The sequence below is a fragment of the Zosterops lateralis genome (assembly GCF_965231275.1).
Source record: "Zosterops lateralis genome assembly, chromosome: 15".
NCBI classification, from domain to species: domain Eukaryota; kingdom Metazoa; phylum Chordata; class Aves; order Passeriformes; family Zosteropidae; genus Zosterops; species Zosterops lateralis.
The window spans coordinates 12,238,947-12,260,522 of NC_139775.1; the positions used below are offsets into that span (position 1 = coordinate 12,238,947).

Sequence of the window (21,576 nt, forward strand, 5' to 3'; positions counted from 1 at the left end):
TCTTAAAATAATGCTTCAAAAGCATCCTTTATATTTGTTTTGATTTCATAGCAATTATTATGGTTTACTGGTAACCACCATTTTATCCACTATAAAGTTTCCCAACATACAGAGGTATAATTATAAACTTCAGCAATTCCGAATCACAACAATTCTTTCCCTTTACATGACATTAAGTTTGGAATGACTTGACAAATTAATTGACAGCATAATTTTTTTTTCATATTTTAACTAAAATACCATATACATGAAAAACCTTGCCAGGATTATTTAAGAATTCCTTCAAGAAAAACAAAACAAACTTTAGAAGCTGGAACATGTTTGATTTAAACAAAGAACAAAATCCTTACTTTTTCTTTTTCTTTTTTTTTTTAATGCATGTATATTAAACACCCTACAGCAATTTTTGCAAAAAAAAAAATTCTTTAGGATATATGGATAAACATTCTATTCCCACTCCTGCAGTATTCTTACAGTCTGATGTTTGCCTCAGGTGGGTTCTCCTAGAGTATCAGAAGCCTGCCAAGCCCAAAGGAATATGAAAATAATCTACTTAAATACCTAATCAAATGCTTTAGACTCCTCAGGGGTGCAAAACGCTCCAGCAAAAACATGCAAGGGTGTAAATTGCCTCTTCCTTGATTAATTTCATCAACATTGTTATTTAAAGTTTGTTCTTCTAATACTTCGTCACCTTGCCGGAGCACACTGCAAATTACACGGCTAATCCACACAGGCTCTATCCATGTCATCCTGGTTTTATTAATAACATTTCCTGCCTTTATCTTCTCTCTGCCTCCTGCACAATGCTCTTAATTCCTCCTTGGTTTTAAAGCACTCAGGCTGACAACATTAGAGCACGTTCTAATCTGCCTCTTTGTGGGCTATCAAGGCAATGATCTGGGAACTGAGGAGTGTGTAATTAGCCACTGACATGTCCAAAGGAGCTGTTATGGTCTATCATGTCACAGGCAGTGACCCAATGCCCTGGAACAGTTTTGGTCTGCTGCATCAGGAATCAATGTTTCAGTAACTCCCCAACTTCGCGTTTATCCAGTCTGCTGAATACAACACTGAGAGGTTTTAAAGTCACACTTTCTTCCAATATCCTCTAAGAGCAAAGAAGTTTTTATATGAGCTAGTAATGAGGTAATTCCTATTTTGAAAATGTTAACCAGTCCTTTCCCCCTGCCTCCTTTTAGAGAAAAGGTATGAAAATTCATCAAATTAATATATTCATAATCACAGTTCCTTACTATGAGCTTTTACATCAGAATAAAGAACTCTCAAGTTAAGTCATGCTACATAACCAGACGTAGGTTGGATGAATTAAACAAAACCAAGAGAAGATACTGAAGCTGAGATGTAAATATCAGAAGAGGTGCACTGATTTATTTTTTTGAAACATGATGAGCATTTAACAGCTCTCCCTACGTTCAAGAAGAACCTGGCAGCAGAAGTGCTGAGAACCCTAATCTTTGAGCAGATCAGGAAGCCAGGTATGGAAATCTGGGCTTTAGTCCTACCTCTACCTTCTCTCCTAGTTTTTTTTCTCCATGATTTCTATCATGGGTGTCAAAACAGATTTCACAGGAATAGCCAAGCCTTTGATTGTCTGTGGGGATTCCTAAAATATCCCTTGATACTACAATGAATGAGAATGGAGATTAAAGGTAAGAGAAGTAGAAGCAGGGTATGAATGAGATCAGGCACAACAAAAGTTTAATAATTGGTGTTTACCACAATTCTGGGCAGGAGTACTAAGCTTTTCCACTACTCTGTCCCCTCAGTTTTGAACTGGTGGAGGAGTTTTAGCAGTTCCCTGGATGTTACATGAATAGTCAAACTACACCCAGGTGAATCAATTCTTCAAAATACCAGTAAACAAGTTAATTCCAGACAGTGGAGGAATTTATTAAAACATCAAAGCAGCTTCCTAGAACTGGTAGAAGTTTATGTTTCTAAGAAATGTAATTGTTTGCAATGTTTTCTTACATTAATGTGACTCACTGAGTCTCCCCCAAAAATGTCATATTTGCAATACTTTAGAATGAAACATGCTTCAATTATTGGAAAGTACCCTATGCAACATATTTTCATTTCAGGGAATTCCTGTCAAAATGTACTACATTAAAGTCCCTGCTCATGGAATTTCAAATGCTTTGATTTTTTTATTTTTTCCCCTATAACATTTTCTTTATTCATATTCACCCACTTTTACTTTCTAACTCTTCACTCAAAGGTACTGTTATGGTTATACTATGAGTCATATACTCCAGTCATCCCCAAAACTTTGAATGAACTGGGATGAAAATGGATTATGAAATATTAACATGATGCCAGTGATGCTCTGGTTTGCCAGAGATCCCACAGGCATAAGGTTCTAACAGGTAGATGGCCAAACCCACTACCACTCTGTAACAGCCAAGTCAATAATTTGATTTTTATTTGCAATAATAGAGAATAAAGAAGCTTTAGCTACCATACAGGATTGTCCAGGAAAAAACAAAACCAAACAAACTAGACCAATAAAGCATCACTACATCAAAACTAAGCATTTGCAGAAGTGTTAAATGTGTTCTCTGTTGCTGTTAGAAAAGCTAAACACAACCTCTGTACCTGGTCAAGGCGCTGACTGAACCTTTTAATTGTCAAAATTTGAGTAGCCTACAATTTGGGCTTTACAAATCCTCCTTATGGATCATTCCCCAAACCTTTCCATTTAAGATTCCACTGGGATGGCAAAACACACAAATGTTTGAATGTTCCAGCTGGAAGTTGAAAAGTTATCACTATATTCTAATTTTTTTTTCCTCTTCCAACCTGATTCCTTTACAAACTAAAACTGTGTAGAGAAGCTCTTTCTCCTTAATCTAAGAAGGTACAATCATGAAATGAATGAGGCAATAGATTTTAAAATATTTATACTTCTATAAAATTATTTAATGGAAAATTAAATTCTGGCTCAAGATGTTATTATATTTTATATGCAATCAAAACCTTAATTTTTAGTATATATCTCTAGTAATCTTTAGTAAGAGAAAACAATTTGAATAAAAATATAGTGGTTTTCATTGTTTAATCATAAAATGGAAGATGATATAGTCCACAAAATAATAAAAGCCATCCTCAGCTATAAAAGCTCACATTTTATATTTTGTGGTTTTTTTACTCTTCATTCTAAATTTTCATTCTTTAATGAGCATGTTTACTATTAAATCAAATCTGTTCCTATTCTATTTTAGGATAACCTGAGCACAAATATCAAGTATTACTCTCAACTACTTGTCCAAAGAGAACTGGAAAGTATATTAAATTATTTCTGTAGACACTACTGCTTTGAAAAAACTGATTGCTCCACACAGACATGTTAAAAATGTAAACTATTGGAATATCAAGAGTTTATCAGGAGTAAGATTTCAGCCCTGGAAGATACATAATTTCCATATGACAAAACCTTCTCTCTCAAATTTCATAAAACCCTAGGTATAACCACAGAACACGTAACACAAATTGATAATGGCAGGGAAAAAAACCAAAACATACTTTTTACTACAAAGTGTTATGTGCAAAATATTTTTGAATAGGCCTTATTTTATTTAAAAAAAAAAAAAAAAAAAAAAGGCAAAAAAAAAAGGCAAAAAAATAAAGAAAAAATCTAAAAAAAGTCAGCTTCCAGTGATGAGGGATTTAATCCAGACAACAAAGAGGACAGTGGGAATGCGCCCATAGTTTGGGGTGAGGTTTAAATTGGTTTAAACAGTGTTCTGGAAGGGGCTGGTGCTCAGGGCAGCACCCTCTGTCCGTGTGTGTGTGTGTGTGTGTGATGGATGGGAATGTGTGTGTATATATGGATACAGCACCATCCATGTATAAACACACCTGGGCCCTGCTCGGGGACAGCAAGCAGCACAGGGGGGTGACTCTGCCTCTCAGACAGGGCTCCTTCCTCCTGTCAGGGCTCTGCTCACTGCACTCCCAGACACACTTGCATAAATATTGCTGACAACGTTAATATGCGCGAGAGGAACGTTTTTCTCTTACTCCGATCGAAGATGCAATAACCAAATCATGGAACACAAAACCAATAGCCAATCAAGGTGAATAAGTCTGCCCATAGGCTTAAGTCAAGCAAGCCATTCACTGAGCTATGTGATGGATCTGTCAAATCCAGGACAGCATTACAGACATACCAGCAACACCAAGTGAACATGCAATGACAAAATGACAATACGCCCCACTGCCATGCTCCGACTCCTTCTACCTCAGCAACACAAAACTGGATGACCTCGCTAGTTTCTCTTACTTCAGACTTGGACAGAAATCTAACAACTATTTCTTTTATTTATTATTATTTTAAATATTTCATGAAAGATGAATAAGAGCTGTACAGACATTTTATTGACATCTGATTTAGTGTCTTTTGCGTGACCCTACAATTACTTTTTCCAAATATGCTCAGTTTAGAGAGTTTGCCAGGCAAGTTCCAGACTGATGAAGAATATATGTAGACCAATAGGTCCCCTTTTAGGACTTATACTAATTAGAAACCTTATCAGAAATATTTTAAATCTTGGCAAGTTAAACATAATTTTATTTTTGATCCACTTCTGCAAAGACCTTCAAATCTGTACGTGCAATTTAATATATGATAGATCACACAATACAAAAATTGAATTCGGAATTTCTATCCAGTGATTGCATTGCTTCATAAATAAAACAAAATGTACCTGTTTCTTTGTTGGTTTTGTTTTATGATCCTAAGAAATGACTGAAAAGATCTGCCAGACCTACCCCTGCTGTGAAATTGGGTTTAGGAGTACATGATCTGTCTTGACAAATACTTTGCATTGATTGGTTTAATGATATTTCCTTGCCACCTGATTCTCCACTGTATATCTGTTCCTCGCCTATTTCCAGCAATATTTCCAACTGTGACAAACAAGGATACCATTGCATTCCTTCAAATGGAGCCCTCTCACAGTGATCATTATCAATCGACTTGGTCTATTGATTCCAGAGTCCCAAATCTTTCTGTTAACCTTTATTTTTAATTTACCCAAACATGTCTCCAATCTAAAGATTTCCTCTTTCCATCTCCTGACTTAAGAAGCCTTTCACTATGAAATATTTCCATTCATAATGGATATGAGTGGTGACCAAAAAATTAAAGCTTTTTCTTATTTTTTAAGTAGTATTTCCACATGTCACTGTTTCAGCGGTACTCAATTTCTTTGGGCATCCTTTTTTATACAAACAGTAAATGTAGTTCATATGTAATTAAATTAAATAAGAGCTCATATTAACACTAAATAAGTGTATAAGGAGATATGGAATCTTCAGGGTTGTGAGAGGAGAGCAGATGATAATTACATTGAGAAGAGCAGATACAAGCAGTTGTACTGAATTATATTTCAGCATTTTCAATATTAATAATTTCACGAAAGCGCTAAATTAATTTTAAAATGAACAAAATTTAATCAAATTAAACGAGCTGTAGTTGTGAGTAATCAGAGGTATCCATGTTTGCACATAGTTTCTCACATGCAAAGAAATGTTTGAGCAGATTGTTATTTGTTTTGTTCTCGATGCTACTTTTGGGACTCTCTTGTAAAGAAATTCAGTTATGAGATTTGTAATTAAGACAAGAAACCGTATTCATTTGGGGGAAGCAGATTGAAGATGAAGGTTAACCACATTTAAAAAGAGAAGATAAAATTAAAGAAAAAAATCCAAAAGATATAAAATTCATTTAAGATATCTAAAATTATGCAAGCAAAGACAGGTTATTGCAATTCTAATTACACACAAAGTGTATCTGAAAATTAGAACAATTTTTTTTAAAAAAAATAAGTAAGGACTGTAACAACTGCATTACTACTGAGGCCATCTCCAGCTTTCTTTACAGTATTTAAAGTTATCTTCCTAAACAAATCCTTTACACCTTTTTGGCAGCATAACCCTTTGTGATGTTGACTCTCTGCCCATAGCAGAACATGGGACCAACTGATATTTTATCTTACAGCCTTTGATCTGGTTTATGAGAAGGTACATCAATTCATAACTAAAGCATTTAAAAGTCAGTCTGATATTGTTCAGTTTCTCTGTGTAATGCATAGGTCTAATTATAATAAACAGCCTATAAAGTGATCCAGGGACACCTGAGCAATAGCTGGCAAAACCTGGCTGACCACAGGAGGTGATTTATTTTTTTTGTCCTTTTGGTTTAGCAGGCTTTTAGAAGCAGGAGTTGTTTTGCATTACAGAAAAGCTCACATTAAAACCCTAGAGCTGCAACATGCTAACAAACCTTTGTGGAAATGAAATGAAACTACTGAGTAGCACTTCACCAGGGCAGGTTCCCCTAATAAGTAGAAACAGCACATTGCCACCAAAGTGCACACAGCACAGATCTAGTTGATATTACTGACCCAAAATCAATAAAAAGTAGCTTGCTTACCTGTCTGACACAGCATGCCTCAGCCATACATGCAAATTACTTTAGTCACATAACTTTAAAAAATATATATCTTCATTACCCAGAATAAGCACTTGAAAGGCAAAAATATGCATGCAGAGCATTGTAACATTCATACCATGGGACTTGGTTCTAAAAATACAGAATCCATGAACAGCGCTTCAATCTAAGAAATTGTGCACTAGAATTTCTCAATCTCTTGATTTCTTTAAGAAACAGAAGCATTTGTAACACTGTCTAATTTGGCATTTAAAGAAAATTTTTAATATGTACGTAAGGCTTAGGAAATTATTTCCATGATTCCAAAGGAAAATTTTCCTGTATCAGGTATTGAGAAGTGTGACCTTACTTCTCAGTGCCATTATGTAGCAAAAAAAATTAAATATATAATATATGTGTGTGTGTGTCTCTGCCAACATATACAGCCTCCCTTTACAAGGGAACACTCCTCAAGGGCTTGAAAAACATTAAAAATAGATTTTAAGGGTACAATTTATGAAGAAAACATAGGATAAACCTCCTTCTCACTACAAAATCATGTCCACGCACTGCAAAGACTTAATTGTATGCAATTTGATAAAATCCCGTTCCTACTGAAGTCAGCAGCAATTTAGGCATTGACTTCTGAGGGATTCCAACATCCATCTTTCAAAAATACACACTTACATGTGACATCACTCTTAATTGATAAAAGTTAAGTCTTTAAATGTGCAGATTTCAATGATCTTCCATTCCTGATATTCTTTCCACCAAATGTGGCTTACATTTTGAGGAAAAAAAAACAGAGTGAAAGAAAAAACACTTTTTTTTTTTTCTTCCAGGTATTGCAAAAAAATCAAATGCCTGAGAAGGAAGCAAATGGGAAAAAAAAAATACCCTTTTGCATTGGATAGTTCAAGCTTAGACACAGTTCATCCTCAATTTCCACTGACTAAAACAATGTCAATGAGAATTGAGGGCACTCAATAGGTTCAAGGTTCTAAATCAGCTGAAATAATACTCCTAAGACAAATAATGATCCTTAGTAGCAGACCATCATGAATCTGTACATTTATTTATCTACATTGTACAAGGGTCACAGATGTTAACTGGATGATCTACAGCTGGGGAATGTGCACATCTCATGCCTGATTCTCAATTAAAGCCCTAAAGTCTCTCGATTTATGGCTATTCATGGATTATAATAAAACAGCCTGCTTTAGGTATCACAATTATCCGCAGAGCAACAAGACAAGTTATGAGACTTCAACAAGGCAAAATTTATAGAACCATCTTCAACTTCCACTGGTCAAATATTTGTGAGCAGGAGAGGAGTTTCTTACCTGTCACTGTAGGCAGCTGCAGTGGCAGTGGCAGGCTGGGCATACCGGTAGGCAGCATAACCACCCTGAAACACAAACTCACGCTCTAACTGCATTGCCGTGGCACCTTCAAGCACATTTTGCAACATTTGACAACAACTGAGAGAGAGTACAGTCATGCTGCAGTTGACTTTAAATGCATAGGAAACACTGCAGTGAAATGCAAAGGAGAATATTTCGGTGAATCGTTAAGCAAAATCGAGCACCGCAAATTTTTTTTAGGATTTGTCCCAGTGATCAGGGGATAGAAATGAGATATATTGATCAGTGTAAGCTGTTTTACAAGGCAATACTGGATTCTTCTCCAAGTTTTCAGGCAGCAATTGTTCATATGAACAAAGTGCACATATATTCACAAAGCAGTGCTAAACTTAAAAGACAAACTCAGCTAATAATCAATTCTCTTTTTTTTTGTACAAAATATGATTTATCATGCCTGGTTGATTAAACCTATGAATTTGTGCACTCAATTAACACTTAATGTTACATAGGTTTCCAATTTATACATAAAATTATAATGAAGAAGCAAAATTCTCTTCTTCCATGAATTAACATTCAGTTGTATGTAACAGTAATTCCAGCTGTTCAATTAAGCAAACAGGACAAACAAACACACATTGGAAAGGAATTGAGTGCAGTGATGCATTGATTATCAAACTGTGAAAACAGCAGAGCTTCCTGTTCAATGGACCACAGTGTTATATCAACCATTTCCAAATGATCTCAGCATGCCAATTAACAGCCCCAGCCCAGGCCTGCTGATAACACAAACACGATTTACGTCCCAATTAGAATTCTCCCCCCCAGCACCCTCTGGGACAGGGGCTGCTCTGGTGCCTTCCCCACCTACCCCCTCCCTGACAAAGAGCTGAATGAGACAGTGTCAGCTCACTCAGCTTTGAATAAAATTCACTCTTGTGCTGAAGTGTTTGCTTTAATGGGTTGGTTCTTTTTTTTTTTTTTTTTTTTTTTTTTTTTTTTTTTTTTTTTTTTTTTTTTTTGTTGTTGTTGTTGTTGTTGTTGTTGTTTTTTGGTTTTGGTTTTTTGGGTTTTTTTTGGAAGGCTGCATTCACCCCAGATATTGTGCTGGAGGAGGAAGAACAGGCCACAATGTGCCAGCCCTTAGTGTGTCACTAGAACATTTTTACTGCAGTAACTTTTGTGTGTTTTCTGGTTTGATTTTGCAAACAAAACTCACTCTTTTCTGAACTACTGTTTTCCCTCCTAGCACCTTGCTTGGCAAAATGGCTTTCATCCCTAACACATGGAAACCTTGTGGGTTTGAAGACTTGAAGCAGGTTGGGTTTGGAAATCAATCGTTCAGCTGACAATGGCACATCACCCTAAGAATAAACACAAGTTTTACATGCACTGACAGCTCATTAGAAACTCCAGGCTTTGAATTGGCAGGTTATTTGAAGAATATTCTTTCTGATTTTTTTTTTTTCAAGTGCTTGCACAGAGAACAGGACATGTCCCTCCCTGCTCCTGGCCAGCTCCCTGCCAGCAGCAATTGTCACACAAGCCCTGGGATCAGGCAGGAATGAGCATCTCCTAAACCTCCATGTGCCCTCTCCTGTGCTCCTCTGCCCACACACAGAGGCTGGGAGACAAAACACCTTCCCATTTCAGATAATTTCATTTTTATGAGCCAGCAGAAGGCTATCACTGTCAAAAATGCAGAACAGGCCCAGAGTGCTGCAGGTGTGTGTATGTGCAGCCCTTTGGCTATCAAATAAAGGCACCAGGTACAAACTGAGCCAAGGCTGAGAGGAGAGAAACTCAAACTGCACACCTGGGCTGGCCTCTGTCAAAGTGAGAGAGGTGAGAGATGATACAAATTTATCTGCTCTCCCCTCCTGGTTTGTGAGGGATAAATATTGGAATGGTCTGTCAAGGAATGGTGGAGTCACCATCCCTGGATGTGTTTAAACAAAGACTGGATGTGGCACTGGTGCCAGGGTTTAGTTGAGGTGTTGGGGCTGGGTTGGGCTTGATGATCTTGGAGGTCTCTTCCAACCTGGTGATTCTGTGAAATATGACACCTTCCCTTACTTTTTCCTTGTTTTTTTTCCCCTGAGTGCTGATATGAGGAAGACACTGAACTTTGTTTTCATGATCCAGCCCTGGCAGAGTGTGGCAGATCTGAACCCTGACACGGTTCTGTTCACCAGGGTGTCCAACTCCTTTGCTTGTCCTGCTCTCCACTCCTAAAAGCTCTGATTTAAAAGTGAGATCCACCCTAAGTCAATCCAGCTCCTACCACAGTTTGGAATTGAGAACAGACCACCATGAGCAGTTCTGGATGGGACAAAAATCAGACAGGCTGATTTGAAACCTGGTGGGCTCTGTGAGGACTGGTTTTCTTCCCCTCACTTAAATATCACCAAAAATTGGTCAGTGTGTGATGAGAGACCCTTTCTTGCTCCCTAAACACAAGAGATACATTCCTTTTATGCTTAGATTTTGATTTGCTTTCAAAGAATTTCTGCTGAACAATGAAGCTCGACTCTGAGTTTATTAAGATGTTTTGGATTCAGCAATCAGTCTGACATTTATGAGAGCCCTGGCAAGAATGAGTGTAAAGCAATACAAATAAAAAGAGATTGAAGGCATTGAATTTGCCTGAATTCTCTGGAGAACTAAAAAAAACCAGGATGTATTTGGGTACCAGGGAAAACCTAATTCCCTACCATCCCATGTCATGAATTCATAATTTTAAAATAAACTATCATAGGTTACACATTAAAATATGCTTAAGCAAATTGTTTTTATGGGGTTTGTGTTCTGCAGTTTTGATGTTGTACCAAGTTTTCTCATTGTTTTACTTCAATTATTTCAGGTGATTTTTGATTACTGCAGGAAGAAAATACTTTATACTGGAAATTGGGGCGGGATTCCAGTTCAAGCCCCTGAACTCAACAGCTGTAACAAGTTCTAACTGACAATTTTTCTCCAGTTTTGAACTTGGCTGATATCTTAGGTGAAGAATATACCACTAATCTTCACTACATCTCTTCAGTAACATCATATAATTATCCTCATGCCTTAGACTATATTGCAAAATAAAATACTTAGAACAAAATTATGCAATAATTACATAAAAAAACCAAGACAATTTTCAGTTCGTTAGAAATGTTTTAGGAAATTTTTTTCTTTATATTTAAATTCAGGCAGAAAGTATCTGATTTTTATGCTTTGAATTATTATTTTGAAAATAATAATACTTAAAATAGTTGAAAATAAATAATTCAGATACCATAATGAAAAACTGTTTACTGCCTTATCTGCGCTCCTATATTTGCTACTTCCAGACCAATGATAAAACAGCGTTGGAGCAGCTTAAGTAGTTTGAAAAATTAACAATAATATCATTGTCTGTGACTTTGTGACTGAATCTGGAAAATAAAATGCAGCTGGGGTGGACTATTTTTTCTATTTATACACACGGAATCCATTTCCTCACGTATTTATTTGAGTTTCAGTATGATTTGACACGAGTCTACATCCAGCATGGGGATGTTTTTCCATCAGTACCTGTGGTAACTTATTGCCACACACAGGCTCCTGCAGCACTGCTCTATAAAGAAACAGAAATGGAATGATTTGAATGAGGAATGAAAGATAGAAAGAAAGATGTAAGGAAAGAATTTAGGCAAATTCCCCAGAGCAGTTCATTAGGGTTTTCCTCTCAATGTTTTATACATCTCTGGCTCAGGCAAACAGAAATAGAGCAGTGGGATCTGTCAGAGATCAGTTGGTGATTTTTATAGGGAAATCTTAATCGATTTTAGAAAGAAATCACAACACAGTTTGAATAAGATATGACAAAATGGAAATGAACAGAAAAATACAACTGAATTTTTAAAATAAAGTGTGTGTATCGGCAGTAAGGCTAATTTCCACAAAAACCCCTGACAGAATCTAGAGATTACAAAACCATGTGTGCACCTCCTCATAAAATAGCCAAATCACTTTTTTTCTCATGATCTCAGACGTAATGAAATACAAAGTGACTCTAAATGATGAATATTTTTGGGGATTTTTTTTTCTATTAGCTATATATTTAATATTTCATATGAATGCTGAGAGTTAATTTTCCTCAATTTATACTTCCTATACTTCTTTGCACTCAAAGATCTCAGAGTATTTTGTGAACATAAATTAATCAAGTTTCCAAACCTTCTCTAGTATTGAGAATTAGACCTGCCTTATTAACCACAAATAGAAGAATGGTATTAAAAACTACATGAATTAGACCCAGAGCTGCAGAATACAGATAGTGTCAGTTCATTTTCCTGCTATTGAGATTTAAGCAGCATTTGTTTTGCCCACTGAGTAAAACTTTGACTGGGAAAATTAAAAATAGACAAAAAAAAAATAATAATAATAATAAAAAATCCATCTCCAATTTGTGCTGGCTCAAATTGTGGGCCTGGCCTGTGTGCCAGGTTTGGGGTATTTCTATATTGTGTTCCCAGAGGTAGCTGATGCCTCAGAAAAACTCCTGTAAAATATCCAGGCACCACCTGCATGAATTCCAGCCAAACACAATCACCAGGATTGGTCTGAATGTACTGTTAACAGCACACATAAAGATGAGATCAAAAGACATTTCATCCCTACCTACCCAAACTTTTTAAAGGGTATCAGGGAATGTTCCAGCACACAGAGCAGTAGAAAGAACAACCCACTGCTCCCTGGGGACCCTTTTGCCCTTGGCAAAGTCATTTCTCCTCCTCTCACTCTGTTTCTGTGAGTCACAGGAAATGGCACACCCTTCCACTGGCAAAACACAAAAAAATATCCTTGGTTCTCCAAAGAAAATCTTCAGTGCTATCTGCAAATCTTTGTTTTTCACATTAGAGCATCTTTTTAGGGGACCTGATGGCTTCCAGGGACTTCACCTGGGGTCAGGGGAATGTTGGTTAGAGAATTACCTCTGCTTTTCCCAGGGGAAACAAATAAATCCTCCATCCCCAACTCCACCCTGGCTTTGAGCTAAAGGTGATGGCAACAGCTGTTAGGAAATAGTCTCATTCCATTCCCCTGACCATAAAAATCTGCCTTACTCTTGCCCAGCAGCTCAAAAAAGAAAAAGTAAATTAAAACCTAATACATGTATATTTTAGCATGGATTCTCTCCACAGGTCCAGAATCCTGGGAAGTTTAGAAAACCTTGCTGTGAGCAGTAAACTGACTAATGGCCATGGTTAAACCATTACCCAGGGGCTCCTGGAGCTGCTGGTGAAGGTTCTCATTTTCTGAGCCTTCCCACATTTTAGGTGTGGATTGATGACTGACATATTCTGACAACATTCTTTATGACAATGGTAATAAAATAAAATAAATTAAAAAAAAGGAACAGATTTAAGATCAAGCAGAGCTATTATTCTAACTGCATATTTCTGAGACTGTTACTATTTTTTGCTTCATTTTGTGGAGTGTATTTTCTTATTTTCACAGGTGTCAATCTTCATCTAAGAACTTCTATATTTGCTGGCAGGCAACTTTAATTCTCTTTTAATGACTTTTTCTCTTAGTGAATCAATACTTAATTTTAAAAGGTCTTCCTTACTTCCTAATAATCTCCTTTATTTTTCCTACTCAAAGGCACATTTAAAAGGGAATTCAATAGCTCAGCTATTTCAGAAGGATTATTACATTCCATATAGAATTATATGAAATACAGAATATATTATATTACATCTAGAATCACAGCTGTTGATTTTTCACTTTAGACTGTACTTTCCATCTATTTTTATATTCCTAATCTCTTCTATTCCACTGGTTAGTATTGAGTAGCTCTGGACATTTGCTGTTCTTGGCTCACCCAGCCAGGACTTTTTTGTGTCTGCTCTCCCTCTTTTCCCCTAAATCTGTGGTTTCTCTCACCAAAGGCTCTGCTGATCCTGAGTTAGGCAGAGAAAAGCTGAGCCCACCTATTGTTTCTCAGTATTATCAGGGCAGGATTAAACCCACTCTGATGTACCCATTAATGCATATTTTTGATCTGACTTTTCACTATTGTGTGCCTCTTGTTTTGCTTTCTTTGGTATTTCTAAGGCTCCTTTCCTTCCAATCTACCATTAAACCCTACACTGTTTAAATGTTTTTTCTCCTTTTTTTTCACAGAGCATTTGTCATTTCACAAAGCTTCAGCTTTGCACTTAAAATGAAAAGCTGAGTGGAACTATGTCATAAACAATTGGGATTTAATAAATAACTTGGTCTGCTGCAAACTGCTGCACTAAGAACTAATACACTGTGAATTTTAAGGTTTCATTTGATTTATGCCAGTTCTTTCTATCTCTCTCTCTCTCCCTCCCCTGCAAATGCTTTATATGCAAGAAGGCACAAATGTGAAGAAAAATTATTTATAAAATAAAAAGATTTGTATATTATAAAGAAACTAAATTTCCAGAAGAGTGTTTTAATTCTGTCACCTGCTATAAAGATAAACATTCTGTTGCATTAAGAGAACTAAGAAATGCAATCAGAAACACGAGGCTGCAACAGAGTGAAAACAAGTACAGTTATTCCATTTCCTAATGCACACAACTATTGCAGACACCAAAACTGAGGCTATACTAGAAATTAGGAATTTCTTCAGCACCTTTCACATTGAAACCATTATCTATTTGGAAACAAAATATTAAGGTCTGTGAGAGGGTGGGAGGCCACTTAAAAAAAAATATTGCTTTTCCTGGCTTTCAGCAGCAGTGGGTTCCAAACCCACAAACTGCTCCAGTGACATCCAGTCCACAGATATTCCCTCATTCCAAGCCCTCCTGAGAAAGGTGTCCTGCTCCCCTGCAGATTTCTGGGTTGGTAAATTAAGCAAAATGATGTAAAAAAACCTCTTTTGGGGGTTTGAAGGAAGGTCAACATGGGAAACCACACTTGAAGAAATTCCACACTGTAAAATCTGTCCTGAACAGCTCAAAAACTGTTGAATGTGTGGGTGAGATCAGAGCTACTCGTCTGGCTTGAACACACCTTCGGCCAGTGGGTGAATCCTGTATTAATTCTGTAAACAATTTCTTACTGATAACATCACTGAGCACGTAAGTACATAGAGAGAGGACTTTAACCCTCACTACATTATTTTAAATATGTTTTTAAGCTGCACAAGTGAATTTTCAGATAAGGATCAGCCTGTCCACCTCTATCAGAAAAACAAAACCTACTTCATCCCTAAATTCAAATTTCCTCCTTTATATAAAACTTACTAACAAAAATCTGTTCCCTTGGGAATAGTTCTAGAAGATTGCTGATAATGAACACAAGGGATGTTTCCTAGCATTGCCTATTTAATTTTTAATATTCATACACATTTCAACTCATCTGTCTCATTTTATCTCAACTGAAACAGCACAAGTAGGTTACAGAAAGTTGTCTGGTGAAAAAAAAAAAAGACCTGTAACTTAGAACCAGATTGCCTTATTAAAAGAAGAACAAAAATAAATATTGCTTACTACCAGTGAAATATTTTACATCTACACATTAGGTATAAGAATTTTAGAAGAGTGAAATTTAGCCTCAACCCCTGAAACCTCTTGCATGCTCAGACATATGGAGCCTCTTTGCACACATTCAAAATAAAAAAAAACAGTTGGCAAGAAAAAACAATGTATGAAAATTTCAAAAAGAAACATCAAAAAATAAAGTTAAAATATTATTTAAGATGAAATCGGTGAGGAATTGGGTGCATGGATAATGATGGATCCAGGACTATGAATCTTTCCTAACAAATTATCCACTTGTATTGTGAGCAGTCTCTACTCATCTCCTTTAAACTGAAATTAGGGGATTTTAGAAGTGCAATTTTTGGAAGTTTACTCAGCTTACAGACAATACATTTCTGTATCTTAAACTTGCAATGGCATTAAGCTCTACTATCACCATGGCCCCTAAATATCCCCAGTGTTGGCTGCATTTGGGAAACCTGTATCTCTCCATGAAGTATTTTTATACTTGAAATATTAATAATATTCAGCTTGCCCTGATTTTATATTTTTTTTAAGAGCTTGTGGGGATTTGCAAAAGAATGTTTCTGCTTTGCTTTATTTTTTCTTTGAACTTCAATTATGAAGGGAGACGCCCCTCCATACACACACACACACATATTTTTTTCACATCTTTTTGCATTCATTCTGCATTTGATTGAAGAGTTAATTCAGCTCCACTGAACAATGATAGATGTAATGAACAGAAAGGTCTTCCAATGTGAGAGATATTCTTCTCAATTCTTTCTGACAGGCAAGGGATGGTAAATAGACAAAACAGAGTCAAGCTAGGCAGCAAACTTGCAAAAAGAATGACTCTGGTAATGTACAAGGACAGCATGCACATCAATGAATACTTACATAAATGTCTGCACCATAAAATCCATCCTGGTATACAACACTGCAAGGATGCACACACAAAGAAAAACATCCATATTAGTGCATTTCCACATGCAAATGCCACCAACCCCTGCACAGCTGAGGTTAGTCTCTCACAAGAACAAAGGGGAGGGGGGAGGAAGGCACTCTTCACATTGGTTAAGGAGGTTGGTAATAATCATCACAAGTGAACCTGTACCAAATACATCATCTTATCAAGTATGCCAAATGCTTAGCCAAAGGAAGGCAAAGCATGGCAGGATTGGAAAAGACTTTTGATAAAGTTTGGGGGATTTTTTTGTTCCCCTCTTTTTAGTTTTAAGAAACCACATATTGACAGCATTTTTTTTCCCTATAAAAATTTTCAGTGGGCTAATCCTACATCCAGTTTCAACACCTTTGCAAAAAGCTAACTCTTGAAGCACTGCTTTCTTGTCCTGCAGTTATGCTGACCCTCTGAAATAAAGGGTTACTTCTCACTACTTAGATGGCAAACAACACACAGCCTAAGTTGCAATGGTGAGAGGAGTGGGTGAAATAATTACATTGGTGGTGTTCTACCCACTGGGTGAAATCTCAATATTCAGTCCACACAGAGGTGAGAGAACCCATTGTTGGCTCAATGCACATTACCAATAGTGACAACTGGTCTGTTGAGAATTTAGGGGTGCTATTCCTATGAAAAAAATATATAACTTTCCCTACTTGAGCATTTTACAGCTTTGACAAACATGCCAGTGGTTCTGAGCTCCCCTCTTTGGGTTGGATGATACATTCCTACTTCTCTCAAAAAAAAAAAAAAAAAAAAAAAAAAAATGGGGTAACGTTGCTGTTACCAGTTCACCCAGAGATGGTTTCATTTCAGCTAAAGTCAATCATCAGTGTAAACAGTGAAAGATTCTAAACCCTTCAGGATAAATGACACACTATGACAAAGACAGCTTAAATAACTACACTAAACAAAACTGGAACTGCACAACAGTGGCCTAACAATTACACCCATTAGGTCATTCCTGCAATTTTACATCCATTTGGCAGTTCTGCTACTTGAAATGTGTATTTCCAATATCAGAATCAACCCGAGCTGTTTCAAGAGCTAAATATGAGACCTAACAAAACAATAGGGTTTTTTGCAACAATATTTTGAATTTAGGAATACTATTATCTAGGAGTAATAGCTATTACCAAGTTGCTAACCTAAGCCATTTTGCAATTCCAGCAAGAATTTTCATGGCAGAAATATAAGTGATCTATGGAGGTCAATGACCAAACCCCACAGGGCTGAGCTGGTATGTGGCTAAGTCAGAATCACATGAGAAAATCATAAATATGCACACAGAGACATGGATAAAACCACACTGATGATAAAGGTTTGCCATGGAATAATAACTGGTGAAAACTCAGCTCCACTTAAATCAGAATGTCTGCCATTTGTTTCAGTAGGGTCAGATCTTTACTCATATATTTTTCTATTTATTATGTTTGCAGAGTAAAATATGCAAAACCTGGTCTGCACCAGCAGCTTCCAGAGAGCTTGTTACCTACACTGACTGCACTGTACCTTCATCTTGGTTTTGGTTGGGATACTCTGATTATTTTAAAGCACTCCATATTTTTTTCTCTACCTGTTTGCACATAAGAAATAAAGCATTCCACACAACCGTGATGTAGGAGCACACAACCATGGACAGCATGGGAGGACTTGGATGAGATGACACACAAAAATTACTGAGTTTACTGAAGATGAAGGCCCCACAGCCCCAACCCCCTGGGGTCCTCACATCCCTGTGCCACTCCTGCTGGAGATGGGGGAGAGCTGGGGCAAGGTGGTTTAGGTCCTACCTCTGTTTATAACCCTCTGACTGCACTTCAGTAGAAAATTAAATTCATTTTTCAAGTCAAATCTGTTTTGTCCATGATGGCAATTGGCACAAAATGTCCTTGTCTTCATCTCAGCCCAGGAGCTTTTCCATCCTCCTTTGTCCCTCTGCACTCTTGAGTAAGAGCACAGCTGGGTGAGGGTCTGGCAGCCAACTGAGGCCAACCCATCACTGTCCATCCAAACATCCCACCCTCAATTCCCATTAAACATTGCTACTCAGAAAATAATGCTTTGGAGAAAGGATGTGTCAGAAAGGGAAATTTTTCTCCTCCTCCTCTTGGTATCTGTGAATATACAGCAAAGATGAATAGAGGCTGAGAAATTTTTCATTCCTAAGTGCAGCTGGTTGTATTCTTGGACAGGTTCATTCATTCACCCCAGTCTTCCTTCCAGTCACGTACAGACAGAAACTTATTTTGAGTTCTAAATGAAAGCACTTCATAAATACTACTCTGAAAAATGTACCCATCACTAAAGTGAGACATATATGCATAACTCCATCATTAGACAAGGCCAGTATTAAGACGAAGTGACAGAATCAGGCAAATGAGTGTAACAGTCCCAAGCATGACTTGCACTACAAAAAAAATCAGCTGATTCCATCAAATTTCCTCCCTATGATCTTGTATTATGACAGTGATATTAAATAGAAACCCTTCTGCTTCTCCTGAAGTTTGAGGAAAAGTAATTCTTCACACTTCCATAGTTTTTCAGAGAATATCTCCTCTATTCAGTGTATTCAGTATTTTCATTTGTTGATTTCTGACCAAATCTTAGCAGTGGAGTCAAATGTATTTTCTAACCACACCCTTCACCAGAAGTACAAAGTGTAAACCACCAAGAACTCAGCTTTGTTTTTCCTTGCTTTAGTATATAAATTTCCAAGGTTGGTTTTTTTTTTTTTGGTTAGGTTGGTTGGTTTTTTATTTGGTTTAATTTGCTTTGTTTATCACCCCTTTTTCTCTCTCTGAGGCTCTGGGCAGAAAACAAAGAGTATGTCTCGAGCATGGGAAGAGATTGAAGGCATCACACAGGTACCCATCTTGCAACACCTCCTTTTACACTTTATATTAAAAAATATCTTGGTAGACAGGTAGGTCTAATGCTCCTTGTAAAACAACACAGGATTTCCAAATAGCCACGTTTCTGAAATCTGAATTACCTCACCCAAGGAATGGGTATTTTAATGCACTTCCTGGAGGCATTAAATAAACAAATTTAGGGGGCTTATTCAGTTGCATTTTATTATTTTATTCTGCTAAGGAAAGCTCAGAGAAGTGAGAAATCTTGATTTAATATGAAAATGTGCATCTAAATAACATCATATGTGGCAATCACTTCCTGAAATTTTTTTTTCTCTAAATAGGAAACTCTTTCCTCATCAGGTATTATACATCTGACTCTCATGGGTTTAGCTCCTTCATTTAAGTCTCTGTGTCTTATAATCACTTTTTGTAACTATATTAACACAAACTCTTTACTAGTTTAAATTCCACCTTTATAATATCCTGGGAGAACTACATCTATCTTCATTATCATTTTTCTGTCCTCATCTTTCAGAAGGATTGAGTTGAATAATCTATCAATGCCATAAAAAGACAGTCCCTGATTGCACAAACCTGAGCTGAGAAACTTCCCAGCAGCTGAGCATCCAGAGCCCTCAGCCACACACGTCCTGCAGGGCAGCACACCCTACCTGAGCCTCAGCCAGAGGGATGGATTCAAGGGGAAAAATGGGCATCACACCCCTGATTCTGATGCTTTAAGTTTTAGCATTTATATTTTTCAGATCCTGCACTGGGTTAGTGTGTAACTCTGAACTCCATAGAAAGTGTTAGGAAGATCTTTTCTCATTTTGGTCAGATAAAACAATCCTTCCAGGCCTGAGAACCAAGGACACTCTGCCTCAGGCCCTAAAAAGTATGAATAAAAGCGAATCAGGGGAGGAGACACAAACTGGGGGAATTTGACTTCATTACCTGAAGCTGTAATTGGACAACTAACCTTTGATATGCAAATAGACCAAATTTAAATCTGTCTGAAAAACTCATGACCCTCGTCCACGTTGGGTGTAGCCTCTGCCAGGCTCTTGCACTGCCCAAGGTGTATCTGTTTTTAATAAATACCTACTTAATTCTTATAACTCTGTCTAGCCTCTGTTGTAGGTAGCCATTCTCAGTATCAATTCCCTCCCTTGGCACAGCAGTGGACACGGATCACCATCACCTCTCCAGCACAATTACAAAAAGCATCTGAGGAACAACAGTTGTGTTTTCTGATTGCTGGGAGGGTCCCTCTCACTGTCCTACACTGTCCAGCTGCTGGACTGGAATTCACCTTTAACATGAACTCCTTCTCTGAGGCTTTCATGAGACAAATTATAGAAGAGAGATAAATAAATCTACTTAAATCAGCCTTATTTAAACCAAAGACAGAATTACAGCAACACTTTTCCATACTCTAACACAGAGTTTTAAGTGCTGTAAACATAGAACTGAAACTCTTGTAAGAGGCAGTTTCAGGTTTTTTAGAACGTTCTCTAATTCCAGTTTCTTGCCTTTCCAGCTTCAACCATTTCTGCCATGGACAGGTTACATTATCTGCTTTGTGATACTGACTGAGGGCATTGCTGCAGAGAACAAAGCTGGCAGACAGGGATCAATATATGCTGGCAAAAACCATTTTTTGTTCCAACAATTGCATGTATACACAGAGTCCAAAGTAAGAGGAAGTTTACATAAGCCCAAGGGAATATAGTGGGAAAAACCCATAACAATCAGAGGAGATGTAGTAGCTCATACTAATCTTCTTAAATTTAGAATTCAGAATAAGGGTTTAAAAATAAAGCTGTATTTTCATTTTGAATCTGTTAACAAGTAGCACTTGAGAATGTTTATTTTAACAAGAGGAACAGTTTCTGAATTATCTCTGTTATTTCTCCTCCACACTCCCCACAAATTCACAATTCTATTTAGGGTTGTGTTTGGTGGTTTTTCGGGGCTTTTTTTTAAACTGTTCTTTTCAAAGATAAAAAAGCATATTGCTCTCCCCTGCTTTCCCAGGAAAGACAGCAGAGGAGGAGATGCAGACTGAAAGCTAATTCTCTGTTAGCTCCATCACAACTGAAAGCAGCAGAGAGGAAATGTGAAGACAAAGTCATCACACACTTAAACTTGTGAAGAATTTAAAGCAAAGGATGCTGAAACAGAAACCCTTCTCATTAGTTTCACTACTCCTGCTGTCTACTACTGCTCTACTACCAGATACACCAAGAATCTGGGTTTTCTTGACAACAGATTAAAGATCCCTCATTTCCCTCTCCTGCTGCACCATTTTGAGGTTAAGCTCCCCATGCAGTGCAGACTCTCAAACTCTAAATTTCAACATTCAATATTCCCACACAAACCAAGCTTTACTCCCCATTTCAGAGTCAGGGGGTTTATGATACATACATTAATTATATGTAGT

General features: G+C 37.1%; 1 protein-coding gene across 22 annotated transcripts in view; it reads right to left on the bottom strand.

Moving 5' to 3' along the window:
* The window catches only part of RBFOX1 (RNA binding fox-1 homolog 1), a 1,119,155-nt gene that overhangs the window by 20,995 nt on the left and 1,076,584 nt on the right, over positions 1-21,576 (bottom strand). For all 22 annotated transcript variants that reach the window (XM_083872230.1, XM_083872241.1, XM_083872231.1 and 19 more), the window contains 2 exons: positions 16,209-16,248; positions 7,801-7,865 (listed from right to left, as the gene is read on the bottom strand). In XM_083872230.1, coding sequence (XP_083728356.1) covers positions 7,801-7,865; positions 16,209-16,248 — 105 coding nt within the window. The remainder of the gene's footprint in view (positions 1-7,800; positions 7,866-16,208; positions 16,249-21,576) is intronic.